Source organism: Halyomorpha halys, unplaced genomic scaffold (assembly GCF_000696795.3).
Source record: "Halyomorpha halys isolate HHAL.00 unplaced genomic scaffold, Hhal_1.1 Scaffold1503.1, whole genome shotgun sequence".
Taxonomy (NCBI): domain Eukaryota; kingdom Metazoa; phylum Arthropoda; class Insecta; order Hemiptera; family Pentatomidae; genus Halyomorpha; species Halyomorpha halys.
This window is the reverse complement of record NW_027107167.1, coordinates 210,699-238,373: the sequence shown is the minus strand read 5'-3', so window position 1 is coordinate 238,373 and position 27,675 is coordinate 210,699. Positions and strand designations below refer to the sequence as shown.

General features: G+C 30.7%; 1 protein-coding gene across 2 annotated transcripts in view; it reads left to right on the top strand.

The window, feature by feature from the left end:
* The window catches only part of LOC106689871 (protein suppressor 2 of zeste), a 142,109-nt gene that overhangs the window by 98,971 nt on the left and 15,463 nt on the right, over nucleotides 1-27,675 (top strand). For both annotated transcript variants that reach the window (XM_014435069.2, XM_014435070.2), the window contains exons 3-5: nucleotides 6,875-6,971; nucleotides 7,089-7,192; nucleotides 8,339-8,435. In XM_014435069.2, coding sequence (XP_014290555.1) covers nucleotides 6,875-6,971; nucleotides 7,089-7,192; nucleotides 8,339-8,435 — 298 coding nt within the window. The remainder of the gene's footprint in view (nucleotides 1-6,874; nucleotides 6,972-7,088; nucleotides 7,193-8,338; nucleotides 8,436-27,675) is intronic.

Below are 27,675 nucleotides of genomic sequence, written 5' to 3'. Positions count from 1 at the left end.
TTTGAATATTTTTAAATTTTACTTTTTCTTATTTTGCTGTTTAAATTGATATTAAAATGTTTTTATTCTTCAGTGCTAATCCATTGACTCTGTTGGCTCACAATAATAGTTAAATTTGTTTCGATTGAACTATGAATTATTATTGTTTCAGTTAACTTTGACTATATCGTCAGACACGATAGATAGTAGATAAAGAGTTATGTTAGTCATAAGTTTTGGCGCCAAGCTAAATATAACTGGAACTATAGTCGTTCTCTCGAAAGCTAAATATAGTTGTGTTGAGTCACTGCTCCTTTTTCGATTCTTCCTTTGTTGGACTACTTACGCACACCATGTATCATATTTTCTTCTTATGTATTTATTTCCACATGTCTAAATAATGGCGCAATCATGAGAACAATATACTCATGCACGCATATTCGTATTTATCATTTTGTTACATTTAAAATATAATATGAACTTTTAAGAAGACTTTCTTATGATGAAAACTCGCATAAAACGATTTCCTAGACGTGTTGTGGACTATAAAAGTTGAGATGAGTCGTGTCTGGCAGAATTCTATTTTATTGCCTTGTTGATAGGAATATTACTTTGCTTTTAATGATATATTTAATAAATATTTTATTACTCACCATTTTTTTTTTTTTTTTTGGTTCTATTAAGATTTTTTACTTGGTTTTATATGTATCATTTAAACACTAAGTAGTTTTATTTAGGCGTTTTCTTTTAGTAGTCTCATACCTTAAAATGCATGATACATATATAAATAAGTTGTTAATAACGCATTATTTTATTATTTCCTATATATTTTTTTAAAGAAATCTAAAACTTTTTAACGATTTCGAATGCGATCTCTTACCGCCTTTCTCTGTACTTCAAGTTCTTCATTAAAAAACACTTTCATACTTTTTCTACTACGTTGTTTGTTTTCACATCTCATTAGGAATTTAACGTATTTACTGGCATCTTTCTTGAATTCTTTGAAAATATCTCATTGATATTTATTAGTGAAATTAAAAAAAAATTCAATTGTTGCATGTTTTTGGTCCAAAGACAAAGTGATTATCTTATTATCTAGGGTTTAGTTCTATTTTAAACTGGTCATTTATTTATTTTGTAATGCCATAAAGATCGTCTTGGACGTACGATAGAAACAATTTTTAAAAAAATGTGATTTGTACCTAAATAATAATTTTAAAAAGATTGATTGGAACTGTTATGATATTAATATAATATTTATTTTAATTTTTAAAGATAGAAGACATCAGAAATTAGCCTGCAAAAAAAGACAATTTAATGAATTATGACATCAATGTTCAAGGTATTTTCAAAAACATCAGTATTGTGTGAGGAGATAATATCATAATATGAAAACTGTTTTTATTGGTTGTCTCCTTGAAAATGGCCTAAGGGCTGAAACGCAGGAGTTTTTTTTTTTAAATAAAAAGTTGAGAGTAAAAGTAAATCATTGAAGTTTGTGTTAATAAATATAAACCACTCTCAGACAATCAATGTATTAAATCAGTAAAAAAAAATATATTAATCGGCACACATTAAAAATACTTCTATTTTAAATATGCAATAATATAATTTATTATATAATAATTTATTTTTTACTTGATCGTCCTTCCTCTTTTATTACATATTTTTAATTCTTTTGTCCTTTGTTTAAGTTCTAGTCATTAATTTTTTTTTTAATATCTTACTGGTCATGATGGAACTACGAATATATAAAACTATTCGTTTCGATTCATTCCATTTGACTGATTTCTCTAGCTAAGCAAGACCAAAAAAAAAATTTTTAAAATAGAAGTCTATTCTGCATTGTTTCGAAAACAATAATATGCTGACCCACCCTATGATCCCATCGTGCTAGGATGCACTTAAAAACACAGGTGAAATGCTGCCTAAATTATATATCTTTAGCCTCCCTCTTTGGGCTCACGTTATGGACAGGTGTGAGTACAATAGCTGCTTGCCATGTGGCCCCGCTGCCATCTTGGATTATGTAGTTCAGCTGTCCCATACATTGCCTATGCCAAGCTGCTAAATTTTTTTGTATCCTTTTCGATTTCCATTATAGTATTATACCTAGGTCTCGTCTGTTGTACCTGTCAAGGATTGGACCCGCCTTGACAAACTACAGTTTCTCTGTGTATCAGTAAAATTAATCACCATTATAGTATCAAGGGGTAATTATCTCCGTAAATTATAAATCTCCAAAACAGAACTGAAGTATACTTTAAAAAATAAAAAGTTTAAATTATCCACTAGCATAATCAGAATATTAATTTTTTATTTCAATTTGTATACTTAAATTTACTATTATATTAATTAAAAAATACAACTAGTAAATGAGCTATGATTTATGATATACTACAATAACATTTCTAATTAGAAGGTCTCGAGGCCATCTTCTTTTCGTATCCTAGAAGGATTATAGGGAATTAAATAGGAAGCAAGGTTAGAAAAAAATAGTTTTGAGTTTTTATGACGGGGGTTTATCATGGAATGATTAATATCTCTTTCCGACCAAATCGACAACGTATGGAACATTGAAGTCATAATGGATATTTGTGACAAATTAAAGAGCAATGCAGATTTTACTTATAATTTTGGATTTGATAGGAATGGAATGCGATGGTTTAGTAAAGCTCTAAAATCTAAACAAAACTAAAATTTGTAATTCAAAATTTATTGTTCTGAAACTACCTATATAATTATTCTGGTTTCGAGAATTCTTTCTAAATGTCCCTAGAAGAAAGCTCTATTTTTTATGTTAGTTACAAGTTATCATATGATATGAAAACTGAATGTAAAAAAAAAAAGTTATTTTATATAATGTTTGATTATCCTAAACAAGGTTAATAACTAAGGATAAATTTAAGGATCGATATATGACTCACAATCGATAGTTTGATTCTTTGTCTAACTGGTGGTACAACTGTTGTGGCCAGAAACTGTTATTTAAATTGGAAAAATTTATATGAAGTTAATGTTATTACAGATTCAAGAAAAAGAAGATTCAGAAATTTAGTAGAATTAACGAATTTGTTTAATTTTTACCGATTTTATAGTAAAGAAAATATGAAAAATTTTGTTTAAAAAACTTATATTAAGGTAAGGAAATGATGCTATAACTACTAAGTCTGAAAAAATGTATTTTTTTTAAACCATTGTTGGCAAGAAAGGGATTAATTATAGGAAGAACAAAAGAAAAGCTTAATGACTGACGCACTTTAAACTTAAATTTTTTTTTCTAAGTATTTTACTAATATTTGTTATTAGGTAGAATATCTTCTGCATGATTCACACTTAACAGTTATTTAGTCCATTTTTATAAGTTGGTATTAATTGGAAGTAAACAATTAAAATTCAATATATAATCCTAAAAAAAATTTTTTTAAAAACAATCGACACCTAGGCATAAACGATAGTTATCTAAAATAAAAATACCATAAAATTCAGAAATCTTGTGCATTGTAATAAATTAGTTAAAAAGTAAACTCTTTATAAAGTCTATGTAGTATGCTAATACATACATAAAGTAAATTCCTGTTTACAATAAATAAATTACTTAATACATTTTGGTTTTTAATGCCATTATCAGACTAGGTGTATTTTTAATATATCTTTGAAACTTTTTGTGGCACTTCATTAGATATTCTATATTCACTGATTAATATTTGTATTTATATTACTGATTAGTTTACAACAGTTTCGTTCATACTTTGAAAACTTATAAAAATTTTTAAATGTCATATGCATTCCGTACCTCAATAGTTACCTACCGCGAAAGAATCAATAGGACCTCCTATATCCGGTTAAACTTCAGGGAGGCTTGCCGGAAACTCTGACCGTAAAATCGATACTTTAGCTGGAGTTGGAGCGAGACAGGAGGAACGACCCTTGAAAAGTAACGTAAACACATCAGTCATAGATTTTCTTCTCTTCGATGCGGCCCCTGGCGGAGGCTTCGCTGATGGCAACCTAATTGCCACGATACCATCTGATTACATGTTCTTCGGGCTGCTATTGCTGGAGCTTATCTCTTGTTAACAACCTCTGAGGTGTCACTCTTAAAACCGTTTACAACTACAAGATTACTCTTCTGATTCCTCTAGGTGCTAACAACTCCAAGAACTTGACGTGTCCGAGGAACACCGATATGTAATTGAACAGTCTTTGATTTTTAAACTAGTCTTTATTTGGGGTTCTAGACGAACGGAGATCTAGGCTCACAATTCAAGGAGTCATATTTTTGCGTAGATTACAAATAAGATGATCAAGAAATAGAATTGGTAATTTTATTACGGTTTAAGTTATAATACAAAAAAAAATTTTTTTTTTCCATTTTTTAGAAAATTGACGTATTATTTAAAAAAGTTTCAAATAAATGTCGTTTAGTATTTGATTACCTTCATAAAATTATTAGTTACATTTTAAGCTAATACCAATGTTTCCACGGAGGTACTCCAGATATACAATATAAAAAAAAAAAAAATGGACATTTTACTTTTGTTCTCTTATCTCCAAACACAATTAGGAATTTTGTTAGATTATTACAGATTCAGAACCTTACAGAACATAAAAACTATTCTGAAACTGACCACAGATTTTTTTGTAACAAAAAGTAGTTAGTTGATAATGCATACCTGGAGTACTTCCATATGACCTTCATTATTAATTTAAATTTCAAATGTAAATTGAATTTTAATTTTTTTTTAAATTGTTAAAAAAAATTATTTTTTAATTTTAAAAATGAATGTTCAACTTTTGCTAAAGTGTGTTCATTTACTTCAGTCAGGTGCTAGCTTAGAACCTGTTGTTTTCTCAAAATTTTTCTTTTTATTTAATTTTTTTTAATCCTCTATTTGGCCATTTCTGTATTATCCTATAGTTACCAACCAACCTTATTATTTTCGGTCTTTGACAACATTGTCTTCCTTCGCCTGACACTCCTCTGTAGAAGCTTATAAAAAGGCGGGAACTGGCCGGCCCTGCCAGAATGCTCCCCCTCCCTAGAATTCTCTCCAAATACCCTCCCCCCCTCACTCATCAAGGAGCTCCTAATGCCACTACTTTCAGCGCTAATTAAATTTCGAAGCCGTTGCCTCCAGTCAATCACCGCTCCAGACTTCCAGACCTCGGGTGCCTCTTTCCTACACCTCCTCTCTAATGCTCTTACATAATTAATTTGGTCTCGTTAATTTCATTCAGGCCATGTCCTCCTGAATATTCAACAGCTTCGTTTAACAACTGTCATCCGCTTTCTTCCTGTGTCTTTGATCAACATATTAAATCCTTGCACCTCAGACTTGGGGTGATAATACCTTGAGGTAAACCCTTGAATTACTGAAGTTAAATGTTGACTCCGACTGCATCTTCCACTGCATATAAATGAATTAGCCAATAGGATGCACATAATTTTCACATTTCGAATAGTCTCGATAAGAACAAAGGTATTTCCTCTCAGACAAAATTTCTTTTTATTTATTCTGGCCTAGATGCACCGCAGCCTGAAAGCCTATTGTATGGCGTCCTCTGTCAGTGCAGTCTTTTGTCCTTACAACCTTCACACACTTTAAAAATTAATTGGTTCGCAAAGCATGCACTTTCGCGGGAGTACACCTGCATTAGTATGCATTCTCCTTTCAGTTTGCAGGGACTTGTTAATTCTGCTGTGACCTGAGTGAGAATTCTTTCTTCTTGGCCAAGAAAATATACATTCTATGAGTTATATTTCAATTATATTTATATTTGATGACCTGACATCAAAATTCGGCCTGAGAATAAGCAGACTTAAATGTTGTTATATATTACAGACTTAATGTGATTCTAAACTCTTTCTAAGGGCTTTCTTCACAGCTCTTATGCTTCTTGTACAAGAGCACTGAAAGTAAAAGGTTAAAGTTGATGCCGATACCACCAAATCCATAAGATCAATCTAAACGAAATCCTCCCACCTACGTTCCGGTCTGCCTTTCAAACATTTGCCCGTCGGATCAATGGTTATTAATATTTTAGGGATACGTTCGTTACTAAACCATACAGTCTTCCAAGCCATTCTTATTCTTAGTAATACTATCAATTAATATAATACTTAAATTATATTTACCGGGTGCAATTCACCAAATTCTGCGTTGTAACCTTCTAAATTTTCTGGTTAACTCCTAAATAACTTCGTGTGTATTTGTAAATAAAATAAAGACTACTATTTGCGACCACTTTTTGTTATATCTGTAACAACTCCATTATTAATTTTTAAAAATAATAAATATTCAGAGATTCCCTGACAGAAGTGTGGTGGATACCTCAGGGAAATGTCCTAAGAACAATATTATTCAAACTCTAACGTTCCACACAGGAATTAGACTTGACTAGGTCATAATTCATACTTCAGACTAACCTCCAGCCACTTACTACTTTTTGTAATATTTCTGATTTGGCTAGGAGAAAAAAAAAATGAACGAAAAGCGTGTGTTTAATATTAAATTTTATCTTTTATTCTTGTACGTATTTTAATAATTTTGCTTCGACAATATTAAGCTGGATATGAGAATTGCAGATTCCACACCTAATTCAAATGAAAATAATAATCAAAAAGATATTGAGTTACTTATATCCATCCATGAGACGTTCAGCATATTAAAAAGAAATAAATCATAATTAAATAATGAGCTTAATGAGTCATTTTTAGGCAATTAATTTTATTGTGAAAAGGCTCTATTTCTCTTCATCATAAACACAATAACAATTCACACACAATTCTATTTTACTACCATTTCAATGAATAGACACTAAATATTATAATTACTAACTTATTAATGATATATAAAATTATTTACTAATTATATTGTTTTATTTTTTCCAGTTTGCCGAAGTTGTATATTCAGACAGTTGGAAAGAAAAAGTATATGCCCGATCTGCGAAACACATGTACATAATACGAAATTATATAGGAGTTTAAGGTATTTAATTTTTTTTTTCATTATTATGTTTGAATTTCATATAATTTAATCTGGATTATATAATATAATTTAAGATTTTGTGTTCTATTTGTTTACTTTTTTTTTTTTAATTTCCAGGCCTGACAAAACTCTGCAGGATATAGTATACAAGCTTGTTCCTGGATTGTTTCACAATGAAATGCAAAGGCGAAGAGACTTCTATAAAAACCACCCTCATCGGGGTAGGTTTTTTATTTATTTATTTTTTAAATATGTGTGGTCTGCGGTTTCACCCGCCTTAAGTTTTTATATGCACGTTTCATAAACATTTTGGGTACATGAAGAAATTTATTTGGGAAGGTATTTATACCTCTGGTATTTGTTAATATCAGTATATAAGTGAGGAGGAGGGCGTAAGTGGCCAAAGTATAGTTTTAATAAATTTGATTAATCAATTAAATATATTGACAACCCAGAAACTTTTTTCTACCAAATGTCAATATATCTAATTTTTGAAAATTATTACTAAAAATTTAATATGGAAGCATATGAAATAGATTAGTTAATATTTAAAAATAAAAATATTGACCTGTATCATCTATTTGACAAAAAGAAAATTTAAGTATGATACTAATCGAATAAGTTTTTACTGTAGGATTTTTATTTGTCAAAAAAAAAACTTCACTTTTGAGAAGTAGGTGTACTAACTCTGGTAGTAGAGTATATTTAACTGTTATTTTTACTTACATTTTTGGATTCATTTCATTAATAAATTATTTTTCTAATACTGTGGGTACTATGTGGTGTTCCTAGCGAATGCAACTTTCTGAAATATTTTTATAAATATAAAGAAAATTTTAAAAATAATAATAGCAAATATGCAGAGGATTCCAGGCATTTACTTTGCATTTTATTTTTTCTGTATATTCAACTGTTCTAAGAATAATTGTGTTGCAGTGTTTTACTCAAGACTGCCGTGAAATGTTTCCACGACGTAAATATTTTGGTAAATGCTGTTGTATTAATTTTAATAAAGTTTAAATTGTCATTATTTTGATTATATTATAATTATTTAAATTTAATAACCCATTTAATGGGTCGTAGCGTGTAAGCTTGAAGCATTCTTAAATAAACTGATTTTCAAACTCGAAAAGAATTTTTGAAATGGGACTGGTAGTTCCGGACAGATAGAGTGTCTAGTTCTCTTTTATTTGACTTTGTATAAGAGCATATAGTAAGAACTGCTTTACACGTTCATAAACTCTACTGCGACCCCCCTTCGTCCTCCTCCCCCAACCAATAAAGGTGACAATGATGAAGACGTTAATGTTGCGATAATGACGAACACGAGGGTCGGCAGGTGTAGCTGACGATGTGATCTGTTGCAGATGAGCACCTGGAGCCGGAGTGCCGTGGGGTTGGTCTGGACCGCCTCATCTACTCCCCCGACGACCAAATCAGCCTCTCTCTCGAGTTCTACGACGAGTGAGTAACTTTATGTATATATATATATCTTTAAGAGGAATGACTGTTTTTAAAATGCTATTTTACTTTAGGTTTTATTTTGAAGCCGGAAAGAAAAAAAGGCAGTTATCTCACCCCAATTTTTGATTACTTTAATGAAATCTAGATATAATTACGAATCAAAATTGATGAGTCTGCCAAGTGAAGGCAGGGGGAATAAAAAATGGCGGCAGTTTAAAAACCTTAAAAAAACACTTTTCATTCGGAGCTATATATCTTTAAAACCACCAACAACACTAGAAAATCTAAATTAATATTATTTAAAGAAGAGTAAATTTGCTGAAATATTAACCCTAAAAGAGCTATTTACGTCCAAAAGTTAATTTATTTTGAGAATTCTATATCTCAGGAACTATGTAATATCTGATGGCTTATGATAGAATTTCCAAAAATTAATTTCTATAAAATATTTTTCAAAGGGTAACAATGCTATATCAGCTATATTTAAGGAAAAATTAAAACTAAATAATATAACAGTTTAGTAAATTGAAAAATGAAAATGTTTAATATGTACGTTGTTCAAAAATATGAACTATATGTTAGAAAGTTTTTTTAGTTGTGATTTATATATAATAGGAGCTTTATAGATGAGATGATTTAAGCTCGAAACTTCATGTTATAAATAATTGAACAAGTTAACAGGGGTTTTAAATTGTCCTTTAATTTAATTGTTATTCAATTTTTTAAAATAAATATTTTGAAGAATATCTAGTGCTAAGTTCACTATATAAAGAAAATTTAATCAACATTCTTTTATTTTTAAATAGTGTTCAATTTTTATTTAAAAATTAGTAGAATAAAATTATTTTAGGTACTTTTATTAAGCTATTTATTAAATTAATTTGTTGTCTTTCTATGAATATCTCCCTTTGCTCCTTTATAAATAATCATGGACACCATGGACGTTTGCTTTTTCAATTCGATGGATCAGGTACCTTTATTTCCTTTGTCTACTCTAAACACTAGAGCAGTGCTCGTAAACTTACCCGCTTCCGTAGGACTTCCCCCTTGGGATGTTTCCGTCCTTAAATAAATTATCAGGTTTGTCGGGATGGTTTTCCTCTTGTGGTGCAGCATTCCTTCCCTCTCCGAACCGTAAAAAAAAACAAAAAACATAACGACTTAAGTGGAGATATGTGAGGAATGTGTATCTTTGCCTATGCCTTTCGGGCCTCTTTATCGAATTTGTATAGAGCTGACTTCAAGATAATTCTCTTTTACATAAGTGTGTGTAAACTACATATCAGTGTTGATAAATAAAATCATAATAAAAAAGATTTGATATTTAAAATCTTTTCCTCTTACTTTTTTTGTACTCTGTGCTGTCTGTAGTTACATTAGATTTCCCCTTGCATGGTGAATTTTCGATACTTAATTGCATTCGGTTAATCTGAATTCCGGTCAGGGGAAGGTATCCTTAATGGTAATATGATCCTCGCCGCGTGGGTTTCTAAATTAAACTGCTTGTTAATTACAAGATCCCGTCCTACGCAGGAAACGTGACATTTTTACGAAACCTTTAAGCATTAAATTGAAAAACTTCTTACATCTTCCTTTTTTTCATGTGATTATGTAAAATATGACTCATTGATTCAATATTTAATGAATTTAAGTTACGTAGAGAAGGAACTTTGTTGGCATAGGTTTAGTGAAGAGTATAGGGTATACTTTATGGTTTTTATTTTGTTATTTATTCATCTTAATTTTTAGTTGTTTTTTTTATGGTGATGAAATCGGTTAAACGGCTCAATTTTATGTTTGCATAAAGAAAAAAAAAAAAAAAAACAAAGCCTCTCAAATACAAGTTCTAATGACTCAACATTTTTCCAACTCCAGCATCTCGGGAAAAAAAAAAAACATTGTCAAAAGTAAAATGTCGGAAAACAATCAGAACACATACAAAAAAAATCTACAACTTAGCAAATATGAGTTAATTATGTGTTGTTTCTTTAGTATCCCTTCACACGCTTGTTTATTCCATCTATCAGCTGACGAAATAAACACTTGATAACCCTGAAAATGTGTAAGATCTAAGTATTAGAAAATATTTGAAGAGTTATCTGTGCCTAAAAATGAAATCCTTGCTGTTAGTTGAACTTTTTAGAACAATCGGTTTGATTTTTGCATTTAAAAAAAAACAAACTTTTATTTTGAATTGGATGCATTCAGATCCATGTTCGGCAGCCTGTAGTTATTTTGTTATACTGGTTTTATTGCAAAGCTTGTAAGGCTGTCACAAAATGACTCAATTCTACGATGCAATCTATTGAATAAATCACATACAAAATAAATAATTTAGTTTTTGACGCACCTATCCAGCAAAGCAGCTTGTAGTTTTATTTGTTGGCATTATTCACATTAAAGTTACGTGTAATGGTTCCTTTCTTTATTATTAACGTATGTTTCTATTAATTTCTACGTCAAGGACTTAGTGTCTTGTATTCACGAGTTCTTTTTACAAAGTCGATGCGTTTCTAAACAAATACTTCTTTAAATAATTACTGGCTCTGGAAGTTGGGAAATGCAAGTACCGCGTGTTTCCACTTTCTACTTTTCCCCAAGAAGTCTTTCAATATTAAGGAGACGGTAAAGCTGTTAGCGACTTGGAAAGCCGGCTAAAATGTAGCGCCGCCCCCGGAATTGACAGGTGTCTCAGATAAGAAGCCTCTCCCACCCCACCCCCTTTTTCTGAATCGAAAAGTTCAAAGGCTGGTAAATATTGAAAGAGGGGAGGCTAGAACTCTGAAAGGTTACAGGATCATTTTCCAATTTGCGAGGCAGAGTCGACCCCGAACCGCGCATATCCTTGCCATACATCTCGCCCCTAACCATCCATCCCTCCTAATAAGCTACGGCTATTGGACAGGCGTCACCTTATTGCAGACATCCTTCAACCTCTCTCGGATCGATTCTTCTCCAGTACCATCCCCTGCCTAACCAGCTGGAATGATCAGCATTGGTGTCCGCTACACCCAACATATTTTTTTATCTGTCCTGGAGGATTACGATTTTTTGTTCGGAGCCAGGTATGGTCGCATGGCTTGTTCTGTTTTGATCTGCTCTCGATAACAACGAAAATAGATTGGGTTGTGAACTCCAGTGTGGCCCGGTTGTCGACTATCAGAGCAAAATTAACTAAGTCCAGCTGAGCATGTTTTTACTAATTGTGTTAACCGCTAAATATCAAAGCTAAGCTAAGGAAAATAACTGTTAGTTGTAAGTTATGCATAAGCTAAGTTAGCTTAGCATAAATCGCTTGGTTTTCATAGTTAAACTTTAATAGTTCGCATGCAAATGAGCACTAACAATGCTCGCAGAAGTGGTAACTATAATAAGTAAACTCTTGTTCGACTACCGATATTGAAGTACCATTAATATATAATGTTATTAATCTATGATTTTGGATTTTTTATAATTTTTAAATAACTTTCGAAAATTCTTAATTTACTGACATCACACCAATTCAACATCGAATATCAAAAAGAATCTAAAAATAGTAATCATAATAATTAAAATTATATAAAAAATTAATAACAATAGACGTTTTATCAATAAAATTATTTTAAGTTCATGGCATCTCTCAAATCGCTCACTTTAATTACTTAAGGGAGGTTTAAGATATATGACATACTGATTCAAAATTATACTACTCTGTTAATCAGAATATTTATCGACAGCTTAAATTATTATCGCGGTCTAGCATGATTCAGACCAAATCACCTCCTTACCCAACCGTTGGTCTTGTAACTTCCTTACAAAGTAATCCATAAATCCTTCATGGGTTGTAGCGGTACAGATTTTAATGTTTTTTTAAAATTATTATTATCCATTTTGTATTTTATATTTTTTATTATTGGAGTTCAATCAATGAGTAGATTTTCCACTTGTTTGTATCACGTCATTTTATATCTAATAGCAAATTTAGTAGTTGTATATAATTTTATACAGTTCTAAATAACAACAATTAATACATTATTAATGCATTATTTCAGTAAAATGCTTAAAAATAAACTTAAATTACCATATACCTACATAATACAATGTTTAATATTGATTCGTGGGCGGAACGAAGTTCCAATTTAAACTCTACGGAGCTTATGTTTTTAATGATATACACTTACAAAGTGGACCAGAGAAGATGGGGGCCGTGAATATGGATCAGTAAGGCGCTATGTAGATAGGGCAGCACCCTTACAACCCCCCCCCCCTCTACCCCCTGCACACCCTCGCTTCACCAATTACCACCATTAGCGTCTCCAGTCTTGCCTTTTAATTATTATCGCCCTTTTTTCAGCCTCCTTCGTTCGTTGTCGGTTTTATTCGTGCCCTTATGTATCACTCCAGGTGTCTGTATTGTACCCAGATAATTAATTAATTGCTACTTTTTTAATCACATCACCTATCCCATATTTCCATAATTATTATGAATTAAATTGGAATTGGCTGGTGCAGAGTAAGAACGCTTGGGAGAAAGGCCCTAAAGAAAAAGAAAATTTTAATGTTGAGAATTATCTTATATCTTCCATTTTTTCAAGCTAAACTTGTCTCCCTCGAAAGATTTTATCCTGAAATTTGTCTCATAAGTAAGTAATTATTTTATACTTATGAAACACATTTCCCCTGTATTATCCCAGACAGTCCAAGGATTGTACATTATTCGTTTATCTCTTATCTCAGGTTCTCGAATAATATCCAATATATGAAAATTTAATATTTAATTAATAACTAAGTATTATTGATCATCAAAATGGTGCTTCAATTTCCGTTACTCTTGCGCACCTACCGCTCATTCCTCATGTTCCATGACGCTGCGGGCGAAGTGGGAGAGCGGGAGATGATTTATCGGGAGGCGGTGATAAAGGATGATTAAAAGAGGAAACAACAGTAGCCGATAGAGCGGGTAGATGGGGCAATTATCCGTCGTGCACTCCGCTATCATTATCCTTCCTCATAAGGGTCGTAAAAGTTACATTACGTTGGTGGCTCTTAGCTTCCATCTCGCGTCACCTTTTTTGTCATTACCATCGCGGAATCTCTCTTCTCTGCTTCTCATTGTCAATTATATATATATATATATATATATTTCTTTTAGGATTTATGAAATGTAATATCATGATATAATGATAAAAATTAATAAATAATAGTAATTAATAAAAAAAGTAAGTAATAAAAATATATATTTTTGCATAAGTATAATTAACGATTCACACTTTTCCTGATTGATGCGCTTATATTGGAAGAGCGCTTATCGATGATAACGGATGATAAAATAATGATTTGCATGGTCTCAGGTGTTACCATCAAAAATATATTAACATGTAAATACATCTCTTAAAGAAACTCGTTTTATCGTTCATTAATGGTCAGCAAAGTTAGTTAACAAAGCAATAAGTATGTTTTGGTGTATACTTATCCTGACAACCTACTTTCATCCCTTGTTATATCTAACATGTCACACGAACACATTCACCGTTGCACCATTTTTTACATTATAACGGTACTTCATTTCCATACTTCTCGAGATCTACTTTCTCTTCGGAGTTCCTGCGGCATACCAGTTGGTGTAAACTATTATAATAAGCAACAATTAATAATTATAACTCAATATAGTCAATTACCCATCAATTCATACACAATATTTTATTCTTCATTATTATAAATCCGCAGATATTTTTTTTTTTTCAATTTTACCTCCAATATTAAAGGTTTCAAGTATAATGTACCTGAGCATAAGTTTTCAGGATTCTCTAATTTTTGTATGGCCCATTGAAATATATATTTCAAACATCTTGCCATTCCTAACTCCTGAATATATCTAAAATCCTATTTTACTCGGTTAAATTTTTGTCAAACTTTTAAATCGAAATCTTCATTACCATTTTCCTGTGGAAAAAAAAATTCTACAAATTACAATGTGTTAAAGAAATACATTAATAATATTTGTTTTCAACAAGACGTAACGAATTGGGAATAATAAATAACACTTAATACTTACACACCAATCCGTCCCCTACAAGCATCCGTTTTGTTCAGGTTAGGAAAAAAAAAAAAGAAGGAATGTAAATTGTGGGCGACATATTGCCGAGTGGTGGCAGCTGGAAGCCTTTGATGGAACGTTTTTACCCGCTCGGAAATAATTGAGGTCCAACCATTTCAGTTTATCCCTTGGGTCTGCTTCATCGCTACATCTCAGCTCATATTACTGTAATAAATGCTTAATTATGGGCTGTTAATTAGTCTGTTCAACCTTTCCATGGTCTCCGATACCTGAGGTGATCCTTGTGTTATACTGAAAACACGTTATTGGGGTATCAGGAGCTTCCGAACTCTCTAGAGTTTTTTTTCAGAAATTATTAATTATAATATATAACGCGTTTTATGAACCGCTGAGAGTAAAAATGGTAGTCATTCTGTTCTCATAAAAATTAATTTTATATAAAAAAATGATTTAAAAGGGAGATGGCGAAAAAAAAAACTCTAATAGTAATTATACTATATAATGAGAACTAACGTTTTGCCTAACTTTGTAGGGCTTCATCAGGGCAAAATAAAAACTAATATAAAGTAACAAAGAAAAAGAATAGATAACATAAAATAAAAATATACTGTGTGACTAAATACGAATTTAAAATATGTGAACATTTGTACTAAAATTAAAAAAGTAAATTCAAGTTATTTTATAATGATGAGAAGATAGTTGATAATGTTGACCTTTGATAATATAAATGAGTACAAGATGGTTGGGCGTGCGGTCAGTTAATAACAAATAAGTTGAGAGAACTTATTTAATAGTGCCAACGTTTCGGCCAAAGTTTCAAGCCTTCATCAGGGCTAAGAACAAAGAGCAAGATAACAACCAATGAATAAAAAAAAGAGAAAATATAAACAGAATGATAAGAGTAAATTATTATACAGAATGAAAATTAATAAAAATTAAGTGATGAAATAAATGGAAAATAAAACATTTAATTAAATATGTAAGTAGAATGACATAATCAAGAAAATAAAAATTTTAAAGTTATAAAATGCAAAGAAATATGAATATATTAATTTAATAATAATTAAAAAATTAAAGTTATGAAAAGAAAAAACACGTAACTAATGAAATATGTAAGTTTAATACTAGAATAAAGAAACAAGGTTGAGTTAGACAAAAGAAGTGAATAGAAAATATTACTATAATAATATGTAGTGAATATAACTAATAACGTGGGTACAGGAAAATAAGATGAGGAGAAGGAGAAGGGGATAAAAGAAAGATAAGAAGAAGGAATAAGTAAAAAAAAAAAAAATAGAGCTCGCCTACAAGTAGATCGGAAATCTAAGTGAGCTGAGCGGTGCATGCGGTAAGACTCTGGCATAAAAAAACTTTATTATTATATTAACAATCTTCGTAAAAAATTATTTAATTAATTCCTGACTTAATCGACCGTAAATGCTTTTAAATAGGGCACTGATTAGTTTTGATAGAAAAAAAAACCCTTATTTCTTATTAAAAACTGTATAGAACTTCACCAATTTTGCACAAAACGTTTCATATACCGTCGCTTAAGCTGTGATACCTTGTTATTCAGAAAAAAAAACTGTATACTTTACGTATACAAAAAGTATAATTCGTCCTAGAGAAATCTCAAAAACATTCTCGTGGTCAGAAAGAATTATAAAGGTAACTTGATTTTAAGTTTGCCGAAACGAGTTGTATCAGAGAGTGATGACTTGATATTTTTTGTTTTTTTGGTATTAAAATTACACTATATTGTTAATTTTTTCTGACTAGTGAGGTAACAGAGCATAAGGGTCGATATGTTGAATTATTCATTTTCATTAGTATCAGATTGTGATTGAGTGGTTACAGGAAACTCTATTGAATTAAATGTTAAAGAACACGATTGGTATCGAAATAGCACCATGGAGATGAATAATGTTTCACCATGTCGACAACAATTTCACTGTTACCGTTTTCGAGCTAACGGTAAACATGAATAATGAAATACAAACGAAAAGGTAGCCAATTTCATTCGACGAAGACCCACTTTCATGAACATACAATGGACTCCTTCCCTCAGACCTCGCAGTATTGATTACTGTAGATGTACTCTAACAAGACTTATATTGAATATACTTTTTTTTAATCTTCTTTTATTGTATATTTTTTATAAATACGTAGATTTTAAAAAAGTATATTATCCAATTATAGGAAGATAGTCCGGATTGTTGTCAATAAAGGTACAAAATATTAAACAAACTATTTAATCATAACCACGTTTCGCCACACCTTTCAGGGCTTCGTCAAGGTTACATGAAGGCAAGGTACAATGTTAGATGTGACAAAAAATTAAAATAAATATACAAACAGAGTAAAAAAATAATAGGAAAATATTTTTGAATACATGTGAATTATTATAGTAAATAAATATATCGACTATCATCATACATTAATTAGTTAATATTACTTAATTAATTTTTCTTTTTTTATCTTTGTTGTTAAAACTATTTTTTAAAAAAAATGTTCACTCTTTGTATATATATTCTAATTTTTTTGTCACATCTTACAATATTTTTATCTAGTATTTATTTAGCCCTTACGAAACCTTGCAAAGTGGGGCGAAACGTTTACATTACGAATTCATTAAACATGTTCTTCAGTAGTTGACCAATAAGTATCTAATCATTACTCTTGACGATACTGGCCAGGACTTAATAGAACGTCCTCGTCGATTCCCGAGGCAATCTCGTTTGGCCTCGCCTCTTCCTCCCCTCTTTGTCGGCGAGTCAAAGGGCTCTCAAGGCGCCACGTTTTCACCGGGGTACCACCCTCCGTATTCACACCACCAGCCCCAAACCTAGAAGAGTTAGAATAAAGATTGTTTCCCTCGTTTCGCTAACGTTCGTATAGTTTAGAGCACTATTATACACTTCGTTATATATAATTAATATATAGCACATCACAGTTAAGGTCGCATTTTACATGTACCCACCAAACTTTTTTGTTAGTTTAATTACTCAACCTGTTAGTTCGATATGATCATATAAAATTGATTGAATAGATCAATAACTAATCTTAGTTTAGAAGGAAGGAGTATGTTGAACTATTCAATAACTTTTTTTTAGCAACAAATACTATTAAAAATTAAAACTTTTTATGTTTCGTCGCCCAGGCTATGATCACCCGGTAACTCAAAAAAAAAAGACATTGGACTTTTGACGAGTGGATTAATTTGTTTCTTATCTTTACTACTAATAATAAAATGTAAATAATTTGTGTTTCGAGGTAAAAATCGTTAAGATCGATTTGTTTCGTAGTTGTACTCTCAATGACCATCCAGTAAGGTCTTGTTTTTAGTTGAAGATAATATTAATATTTTTAAGTCTTTAGGTTAACCAAAAAAATACAATAAAATATTAATAATAATTTTATGTTCTAATTTACCGTCAGTAAGGTACTGCAATCAATTTAATGTATAAAAACAGCCTTTAAAACATTTTCTTTATGGCCATACGCACAAACCCATCCCACCCACACATTCGCCTCCTATCCCCGAGGACTGAGAGGAAAAAAGTGTTTTCACCCGTTTTTCCGGTAGGGGGCGGTGAAGTATTTACGTGGAGGGCTGCAGTAATTCCCACCGCTCTCTTCCATCATTGGCCCGCATCAATTTTTCAAGTCGGACGGTTGGCCGTTCTGTTAGCGGACGACTAATCACGGCAGTTGCTGACTGTTAAAATTTTTACCGTCGGACGGTTTCACTTTGTTACTTCTGGTTTTCATTTGATTGGTTATTCCGTCTTTTTTTTTTTTTTTTGTTAACGCTAATCCTTTCTCGTTCGATAAATTTATTTTGGTTGAATTTTTTCCCCTCCGAGTGATGACACGGCTTTGAGGCTCCCGTGCTCTGATAAAAAATACCGATATCCTGGAAGTTTGGTTATTGGTTTCCTCTGTGTGTGTATGTTCGAGAGGTAACTCTTTTCACGTATTTTCTCTTCAATCTAATTTACAACATATTTCTTTTTGTTTTATTTATATCGTAAACACTAATGAATACTATGGAAGTAAATAATATTCAATTTATTATATAAAACATTGATGTAATAGCATCCTTAAGAAATAAACTGTTTTTATTTTTAAATATTACAGTCTGTGACATTTAAAAAAAATTATTAATAGTAATTAACTATCAAACCATTCATACAATACACTACGGTAAAAAAAAAATCTACTTAAGAACGTATTAAAATAAAATAATTGTAGTTTAAGTCAACAATAAAGCATCATAGAAACATCCAATGTTAAGCCTTGGCTCGAGTATCCCAAATCAAGCTTATCGTCATAAATTTAGTGGGTACAGCAGGGACCCTAAAGGATCCCTGCACTCAGTCGCATCACTTGTATTCAAAGGCAGTGGTGGTTATGAGGAATCGTGGAATCAATATTTCGTATCGATAGCGTACATTAAAAGGTGATTAGCCAAACGTTTAATGAATTTGTCGAACTGTTTTTTCTCTATTCTATACTATAGTCTTGCATAAGTAAAACTGGTGAAGTACTCGACGAATTCTTTATGGACGATAAAACAACTCATTGCTGCGATTCTGAAAAAGATAGGTTATCCAATATTTGTTTATTAAAACTTTATTAGTCAAAACCTAATAGCTACAATAAATATTATTTTTCTCGTTCGTAAAGTGTAGAGCATTCTATAACACATTTGGTTAACAGTATACATTGGACAGTCAATGATCAATAAATATTATTGTTCATAAATTATAATAATTATTATATTAAAACGTCTGTATATAATTAATATAATATCATTATAGTAGTGGAAATGACTCGGTTTCATTATAATGTATTATTCTTTAAAAGGTTTTTTTTTTTAATTTTCGAATTTTATATTAAAAGATTTTATATCATGATACAATTTTTAAATATATGCAGACGTAATTAATACTTTTTGATGGTATCAAGTTCCTCGTCGCTTTTTCTTCAGGACCACTGTCACGTCCAGGGGCGTGCTGGAAGGGACTGCAGGCCCGTTCATTCATACCGTTAGTGCTCTAGCGAGGGGCCTCTGGTCAGTAACTTCCCGATGAGTACTCAGCATATCCCGTCGTATCCTGTAGTACCTTCCTAGCCAACGATTTCTAGGCACTACCTGATATTTTATCCAATTGTCTTATCGAACAATCAGTTAAAGAGAATCGATTGATTGGGTTGCTTCTAACATATTATTAGAGAATCATGGTCATGGCATTCAAGACGTTTATCTCCAGACCAGAGTTCATCCAGCCTTTTTAAACATGATAGAGTCGTCTTTCTCAGTGGAAGTAATTTGATAATAGTTCTCCTTCCTCTTCTTCCAGACCAAGTAGCAAATTCTTTACCCTAACAACTGTTGAATAAGAAACTCGTTATGAACTAGAGGTGAGTTACTCTCTGAGGAACTTATGCAGACCACTCATATTCTTACTGAGCTAATATATCAGTGATTCACGAACTAGTGGTAGCTCGGTTAAGTAAATGACTTATTTGAACCAACTGATCTCGAACATCACATTTTGAGCGAGAGAGTTCAAAGAGACCTATTCATTGAACCACGAATGCAACATCCTGTCAACATTCTTTTACCAATCCAGTGGGTTCTGCACAACGAACATAGTTCTTAATAAGTGGGTTATTTCCTCTTGGGATTATAGTATTTATCAGCGTTACGTTTGACTATATATGTAACTACTCTTTGAAAAGTCATTCACGTTCTGCTTTCGTGACTCAAGTCTCTATTCCTCCTAATAAGCTAATTCTTATCGGTGAATCTAATATAAAGAACTGTAATTCATTCCAGGCATTGAGATTGACTATATATGACTCACTGGAATCTCACTCCAGTAACTCACATACTGCAGTATCTCAGATCCTGCCATATATATAACATAATTATGAGAGATAGTTGACCGTGGATGATAAATGAGGAGAAGATGGTTGGGGGTGCGGTCAATGAAACACAAATAAGTATGAATCGTGATATAATGATAAGTGTCATACTTATTTGTGTTTCATTGACCGCACCCCCAACCATCTTCTCCTCATATATATAACATAGTTTACCTATTCCTATAGTTGTCAAACTATGATTCCTATTTCATCTTATTCAATTGCTGTCATTCATGACAGTTTTCATTATATTTTTATTTGTACTAGAAAAATTTAAAGTTGATGAATATAGAATTTGCATCGACAATTTTGGAAACCTCTCCTTCAAGATACTCGTAGAGGATCGATTGGGCACAAGATAGAAACGAGCCACCCCCGAAGTGCCCCAAGGCCCGGACTGGAGACGGCAGGGGGGTGGGGCCTGCCCGCCCCCGTTGCCTTGGTAACCCCGATGACGCTCCCTTGGATCGATATCCCTCCCTCCTCATCTCCCTCCTGATCACTCTCCTCCCTCCCTCCTTCCCATACTCCCCGTCTCTTCTCCTCGAACTGTTTATCAACCCTAACCACGTCAACAGGCCCCCAGGTAAGGGCTGTCTGCTTTCTTCATTACACCTCTGACGCTTCTTCACCGCACTTCCGCTGTCTGTGGTTTTATTCAAGTTATTTTTTTTTCCTTTTCTTGTTTACGTAATTTTTTTTTTTTTGTAAGTTTTTTATTCAACTTTTAGAAAATAATATCTATTTGTGGCATTGTGAAGTTTACGCAATGTGACAGCAAGAAAAAAAAAATCTTATCATTTAAAAGTTTTTTAAAAAGTATTTGTGTGATCTTCGTAATGTTATTAAAAAAATGCAATTAAAAAAAACCTTGACTACTTACTCAATTAAATAAAATAGATTAGAAGGAAATGAAGAGGCATATAAAGTACATTTGTAATTATGTAGGCTAGTATTTGTATTACTATTTTTTCAAATGAATTAAAATTTATTGAAATATTTTTTTGTGATATAGTAATAATTTAACATAATATTTTATGAAATAGTTTTATCATTATTGTTTGTCATATTATAAGTAAATTGATAAAAACATCCGGCTGGCATTTAATTGCTCAGTGCTTTTATAAGTTGTTAATAATTCTTGGTGGTAAACATGCTTAAACTTAAGCTACAGATAATTTAAATTTAAATATTAAAAAAATATTTTTATATATTTGCATAAAGACAATAATATAAATTTTAAAATAGGTCATTGCTTAGGAATTAATTTTTTTAAAAGGTTATAGATAATAATAAGTTTAGAGAAAATTTTACGTATGTTTTCTGAAGAAAATCAATGTTAAAACAAAAATATATACAATCAATCACTAAATTGGTGTCCAAAATCGATGTAAGTTCATATTTTATAATTTCGAGTAAAAAAAATGTTTAATATTCCTGTAATTCTGTATTTATTAATCCTCTTTGGTTTTTTATGACACTTTATTGCATATAACTTTTTGATATCATTTAAAACAATTTTTTTAACAGTTTCCAACGCTTCTCTGTAGCTAAAAATGATGTTTTGAAACCACTGGAACTTAAAATATAATTTTAATCGCGCACATGAATGGAACGAATCAACTTTTTTTCTTTTAATTGGATATGAGTGAGGAACTTTGTCTTAAAAAAAAAAAGTCCTGAAATTAGACCTGCGTTTGCTACCCTCGATCGATAAATTATATATTCCGGTGTTAATTGGCTTTACTGCGAAACCGACGAAGTCCGAATAAAAAGTATGTAAATGACAAAATAAAAAAAAAATTTGTTTGGCAAAGCCTTAATAGAGACGATGTTTTAAAAGGTGTAGCGGGTAGGTTGAGATTACCGGGAGTCCTCTCATGAATTATTAACGGAGCGGGATCTGACCCGCGCGAGCATTAGGGGGCTTAGCCAAGCTCCGCCGGGGGACTTAATAAAGCCCATTGTTTGCTACCAACTTTTTGCCTATATTACTGTCTTCTCTTAGTCATCTGATAACTTGTTTTCGTCACGACTCTCTTCTCCGAGAGAGTTGGTCCCTCTTTAACGGAGCTATCTATCAGCTCAACTGGAACTGTCCGAGTTGTCTTAGGAAGTAATGAGGGTCCATTGTTATGTTTCATTGTACCAGTGGTAGGTATTAAAAACTAAAAAAGTGTTCTGAATTAAAATCTAGCCAGAAAAGTCCCTTAAAATATGATTTATTTTAAAGAGAGATACAAAAAAAAAATAATATTGTATTTTTTAAATGCAGTTTCATATCACAGTATGATAATAAAATCTGAAAAAAATGTTTGGTCTAATAAGCTCGAACTTTTCTCATTAAGAAATTAGGACAAAATTATCTAGATATGAATAAAATAAAATATACAAAAATAATTTTGAAATTGATTAAAAAAATTAATTTGGAATTAAAATTTTAAATTTTATCTCAAAATATGAGTGTGAATTTTGTTGAAGGATTAGTTGACATCTGTTTAAATTAAGAATTAAATAAAAAATAATAAAATCAAATAAATAAGTTTTCATTGAATTACATTAAATTCTATTATTAAAGAAAATATGTAATTTAGATATTAGCGGATAATTTAAAAAAATTAAAAAGAAAACTAAAATGTTTAGATAAATTTTAGACTTTACCAGAGTTTCTTGAAGTTTTTTAAATCATTAGATGGAAAGAATTTAATTGCTAGCTGAATCTAGTTAAGAATAAAAATTTAAATTAAGAACTATTGTTTTGTCTGTATTGATGGTTTAAGTAACATTTCCTAAAATCCTGTCTTCAAATTAATTTGTTATTTTTTTCTCATTCCCTTTTGCATCCAGGTGGTTCATCCTTACTAATTTTATCTTTTGGTTTCTAATTTTTTTTATTAGAGGTTATTAAATTTCTTTTAACTTTTTCAAAAATAAAGAGTTTTCATATTTTATTTAATGCTTATGTCGTCATGAATATAATGCCTTGTGTGAGTGTTTTAAGTCCTCTTGACTTGGAAACCTATTAAGAAGTTTAATAGGAAAATATGATATAGAAGTTAAAGTGTCTATATACTTAAAAAAATAATAGAAATATATTTTGTGCAATTAGTGAAGTTGGGTGCCCTTGAAGTAATTTTGAAAACGTATTAACACCAATTTAGTTTTTTTAAACTCTATATATTTTTTTTAACACCTATATAGTTATCGTATTAACACCTAATAGTTATTTATTTATTATATTGAAAAGCATTTTATATAAAATGTGAGTATAGCTTATTAATTATTTGTTTCATAAGTTTATTATGTTGATAAAGATATGCATTGATAAATATATGGTACAAATAGTTCTAAATCGCCATACAAGTCTAGAGTCTGATGAACAATTATTGCACTGACCCATGAGCCATGAATGCAGTTTGGATGACCTCCAAAGTGCACCAAACTATTTCCAAACGGCTCCGCGAAGACGGAGGGGAAGCGGCCCATTGATGAAGCGTACTCCCACAGTACCGTTAGATCCGTTATCGTTCCAGTTACCTCGTCCTGTCTTCAATTAGCTCGTCTATGTGCTGCTATCTACTTGCGAAGAAGGTGTAGATTCGGATATATATATATGTTTTAATATTATCTCATTATTTATAATTTTTATTATCGATATTAATGCCTTCCATGTGAATTTTGAATGATGTATGCGGTACTTTAGTACAGCAGCAAAGTGTCCGTAATGAAGCTTAAGTACTGAATTACAATTTATATAAAATTTAAAAATATTTAAAAATGAAAGATAAAAACATAGATAGAGGTAAACTGTATCAACAGCTAATTTTATGTCCAGAGTCTGAAAATACGAGCTTCTAAAGTTTATTTAAAAAAAAAAATCAAATATTACATTACTATGCATACTCCATCAAACTAAAATATTCTATTTTTATAAAAGTAAAATAAATTTTATCTAATTTTTTTTTTAATTATTTAAAATTATAGTAATTTACAACTGTACAAAATAATACAATAGGTAAATATGTAGTATGTTATCTAATTTTAGTCTCAAAACAATTTTCTTTATAAATCCGACGTTTCGGACAATTCGACCGTCCTTATTACAAATTTATAATATCAATTTTAATAAACTTTATGCAGGCTATTCTATCCAATTAAATAATTTCAGTCAAAATTTTACCCTATTTATTTAATATTCAATTCTTCACATTAAATTAAAACTTTTAATCACAATTAATTTACACTATTATACTTTATCATAATATTTTTAACTTTTAATTTTAATTTTCTTTCTTATACTGCCTTAAGGTATTTAAGACTCAAGTCTGAAGTGATACTGTACTGTTTTAGTTATTTAGGAAAATAAATTCCTGTATATATGTTATATTTATTTAAAAAATAACAAGGTATTTCATTCACTAATACATATTCGTTAATAATATGTTCGTTATTAACAAAAAATTCTAAATTTATGACGATTTAAAATTAAATAACCGCCACTGTAGAAATGTAATGTTCATTTTTATATTCTAGAATTTAAATTGACTTGCTCATGCTAAATTTAAAAAACACAAAATGACCAAAAAAAAAAAGAAAACTTTTTAACACTACTTTCCAACAAACGGTTCCACGACTTACAGTATAAGAGACCGGTGAAAAAAACAACAGTTATTTCACCTCAATTTTTTATTACTTTAATGAAAACTATAATTGATGAGTATGGTATTATAGTTAGATGGAATAAAAAAGGGCGATTTTTCAAAATATTAATTTTTCATTAGGAGCTCCTACATTCTACAATAGAAAACCTAATAGAATATTATATGAAACAGGGTTAATTTGCTCAAATTTGAGCTCTAGTAAAAATTACTACGTTCAATAGTTCCCGGAATAAAGTCTTTAATCAAAAAATTGGGTTGAAATAGCTGATTTTTTTCTCCTCTTGTAATTACTATTCAAAATTGATGAGTTTAATTGATATAGTCAGGAGGGATACAAAATGGCGTTTTTTTTTTTTTCAAAATGTTAAAAAAGAAAAAACTGTTTCAATCAGAGCTCCTACATACTATACTAGAAAACCTAATAGAATATTATTTGAAGCAGAGTTAATTTGTTATAATTTGAAGCCTAGCTTCTAAGCTAGTTCTCGGGATAAAGTTTTAGTAAAGTTTTCATGATATAATTCTCGAGGTAAATGATCTGTAGTTATTGAATTTACTATGGGAAATCTTTATCTCCATGAGACGTATAGATATCTATTAGCAATCAAATTAAAGTTGGCTTAATATGCTAAAACGTAGTTAATGACGTTTATCCTCGTCGATGTAGTGGCTTTTATGATATTTTAGGCCTCATCTTTTAGCAAATTTCCTGTATTTTAAATTATTTATTAAGTTTTCTAGTTGTGCTTATAGTTTTAACAATGTTAAGCTTCGAATGAAAAAAATATTTGTTTTTAACGTTTTAAAAAAGCCGCCTTATTTTTCCCCCTATCATACTTCGCCCTCATAATTTTTGACTAGTAATTATACATAGTGTTCATTAAAGTAATCCAAAATTAGGTTGAAATAGTTAATTTTTTTCCTCTTGTGCTAATACGTTTTGCTTAGACATATGAACGAAATTGTTCAGAACCTTTTATAGCCTAATTTTTCTATTTATAGTTATTGTATTTCCTCAGAATTGTCACTTATTTTCTTGAATTGTAGCAGTTGATATTATCTCGGAATTTCTCTAACTTTTGAGTTGAGCCCCGACGGAACTGTATTCTTCATTATACACCGCATTATCTGCTAAAAATTACTGTCATGATCGTGAAAGTAAGTACAATCAGCTGTAAATAGGACTAAAGCCATTATTACCCGTAGTTTTCTTCGTCTTATGGCATCGTTAAACTTTTTTGGCAGTTAGATCTCATTTGCAGGGCGATGTAATGTTAGGGCTGGCTGGTAATACTGCCTTAGTCAGCACGACTCTACTCCATAAATCACCGACGTCTCTTTCTGTTCCTTTTCCCATTCTACTGTGGAGATTTTTATGATACTTGTTTTTGGTAATTTTCAAATGTAATGATCCCAGGATTTATAATTTTATAATTACTAGGTAAATACTGAAGTTGTATTGTTAGAAATCGAAAAAAATCAAGAAATAGATGGAGGAAAAAAATTAACCATTTCAATTATTTGACTTTATGAAATATATATTGTCAAAATAACGAGATGATTTACATTTTCTGAATATATTGGCAAATAGCATGAAAACTACTCTTAGAAAAATAATGTTCATAAAGTTCTTCATGGGACTTTCCGTGGCTCAGATGGTTAGGCGCCTGGTCTATCGGTCCGAGATCTGCAGGCGGCGCCGGTTCGAATCCGGCTTGGGGCGTTGACTTTTTTCATTAAGTGGCGGTCTCACAAAATAAAAAACTTGACCCCCCACCATGGTTACAGTCGGTTGGTCAACTGTAGATAACTAAGCAAACATCACCTTCGCTGTGGATTGCCTTATATTAATTTTTAAAAAAACTTCTTCATGGTGCATTTAACGAGCTTCGAATTATAACTTGGATTTTTTAAAAACAGTTTATTTTTTTTACAAGTTGATAATCTATGTTTAATGACTATTAAGAAAGTGATATAGGTAATTTTTTTCAAATAAAGAAAACTAAAAGGTACTTTAGGGGAAGTTTTTTTTTTTTTTTTTTTATTGCTTTTTGACCTATCGATGTCTAGTGCATAATTTAAAGCTTTTAGATTAAATACACTAAATAGTTTATTTAATTATTCTATTAAGGTTACATACACTAAAAAGTTTGTTTATTAATTCTATTAAGATTAAATGCACGAAATAGTTTATTTCTTAATTATATTAAGGTTAAATACACTAAATAGTTTATTTAATTATTCTATTAAGGTTAAATACACTAAAAAGTTTGTTTATTAATTCTATTAAGATTAAATGCACGAAATAGTTTATTTCTTAATTCTATTAAGGTTAAATACACTAAATAGTTTATTTATTAATTCTATTAAGGTTATTAATATTAATACTATTATACTATTAACACATTATATACTATTAACACACTAAATAGTGATAATAACGATAATATGATAAAATACCTATTTCTCGTTGATTCGAAAAAAAATATTGGAATCCATTTTCAGAAATATTCTTACTACCCGAAATATCCAGATATACCAGAAATACCCTTACCTCTAGCCTCCAATAAATTTTAACTTTTTTATACTAGATTCTTTTACAACTTAA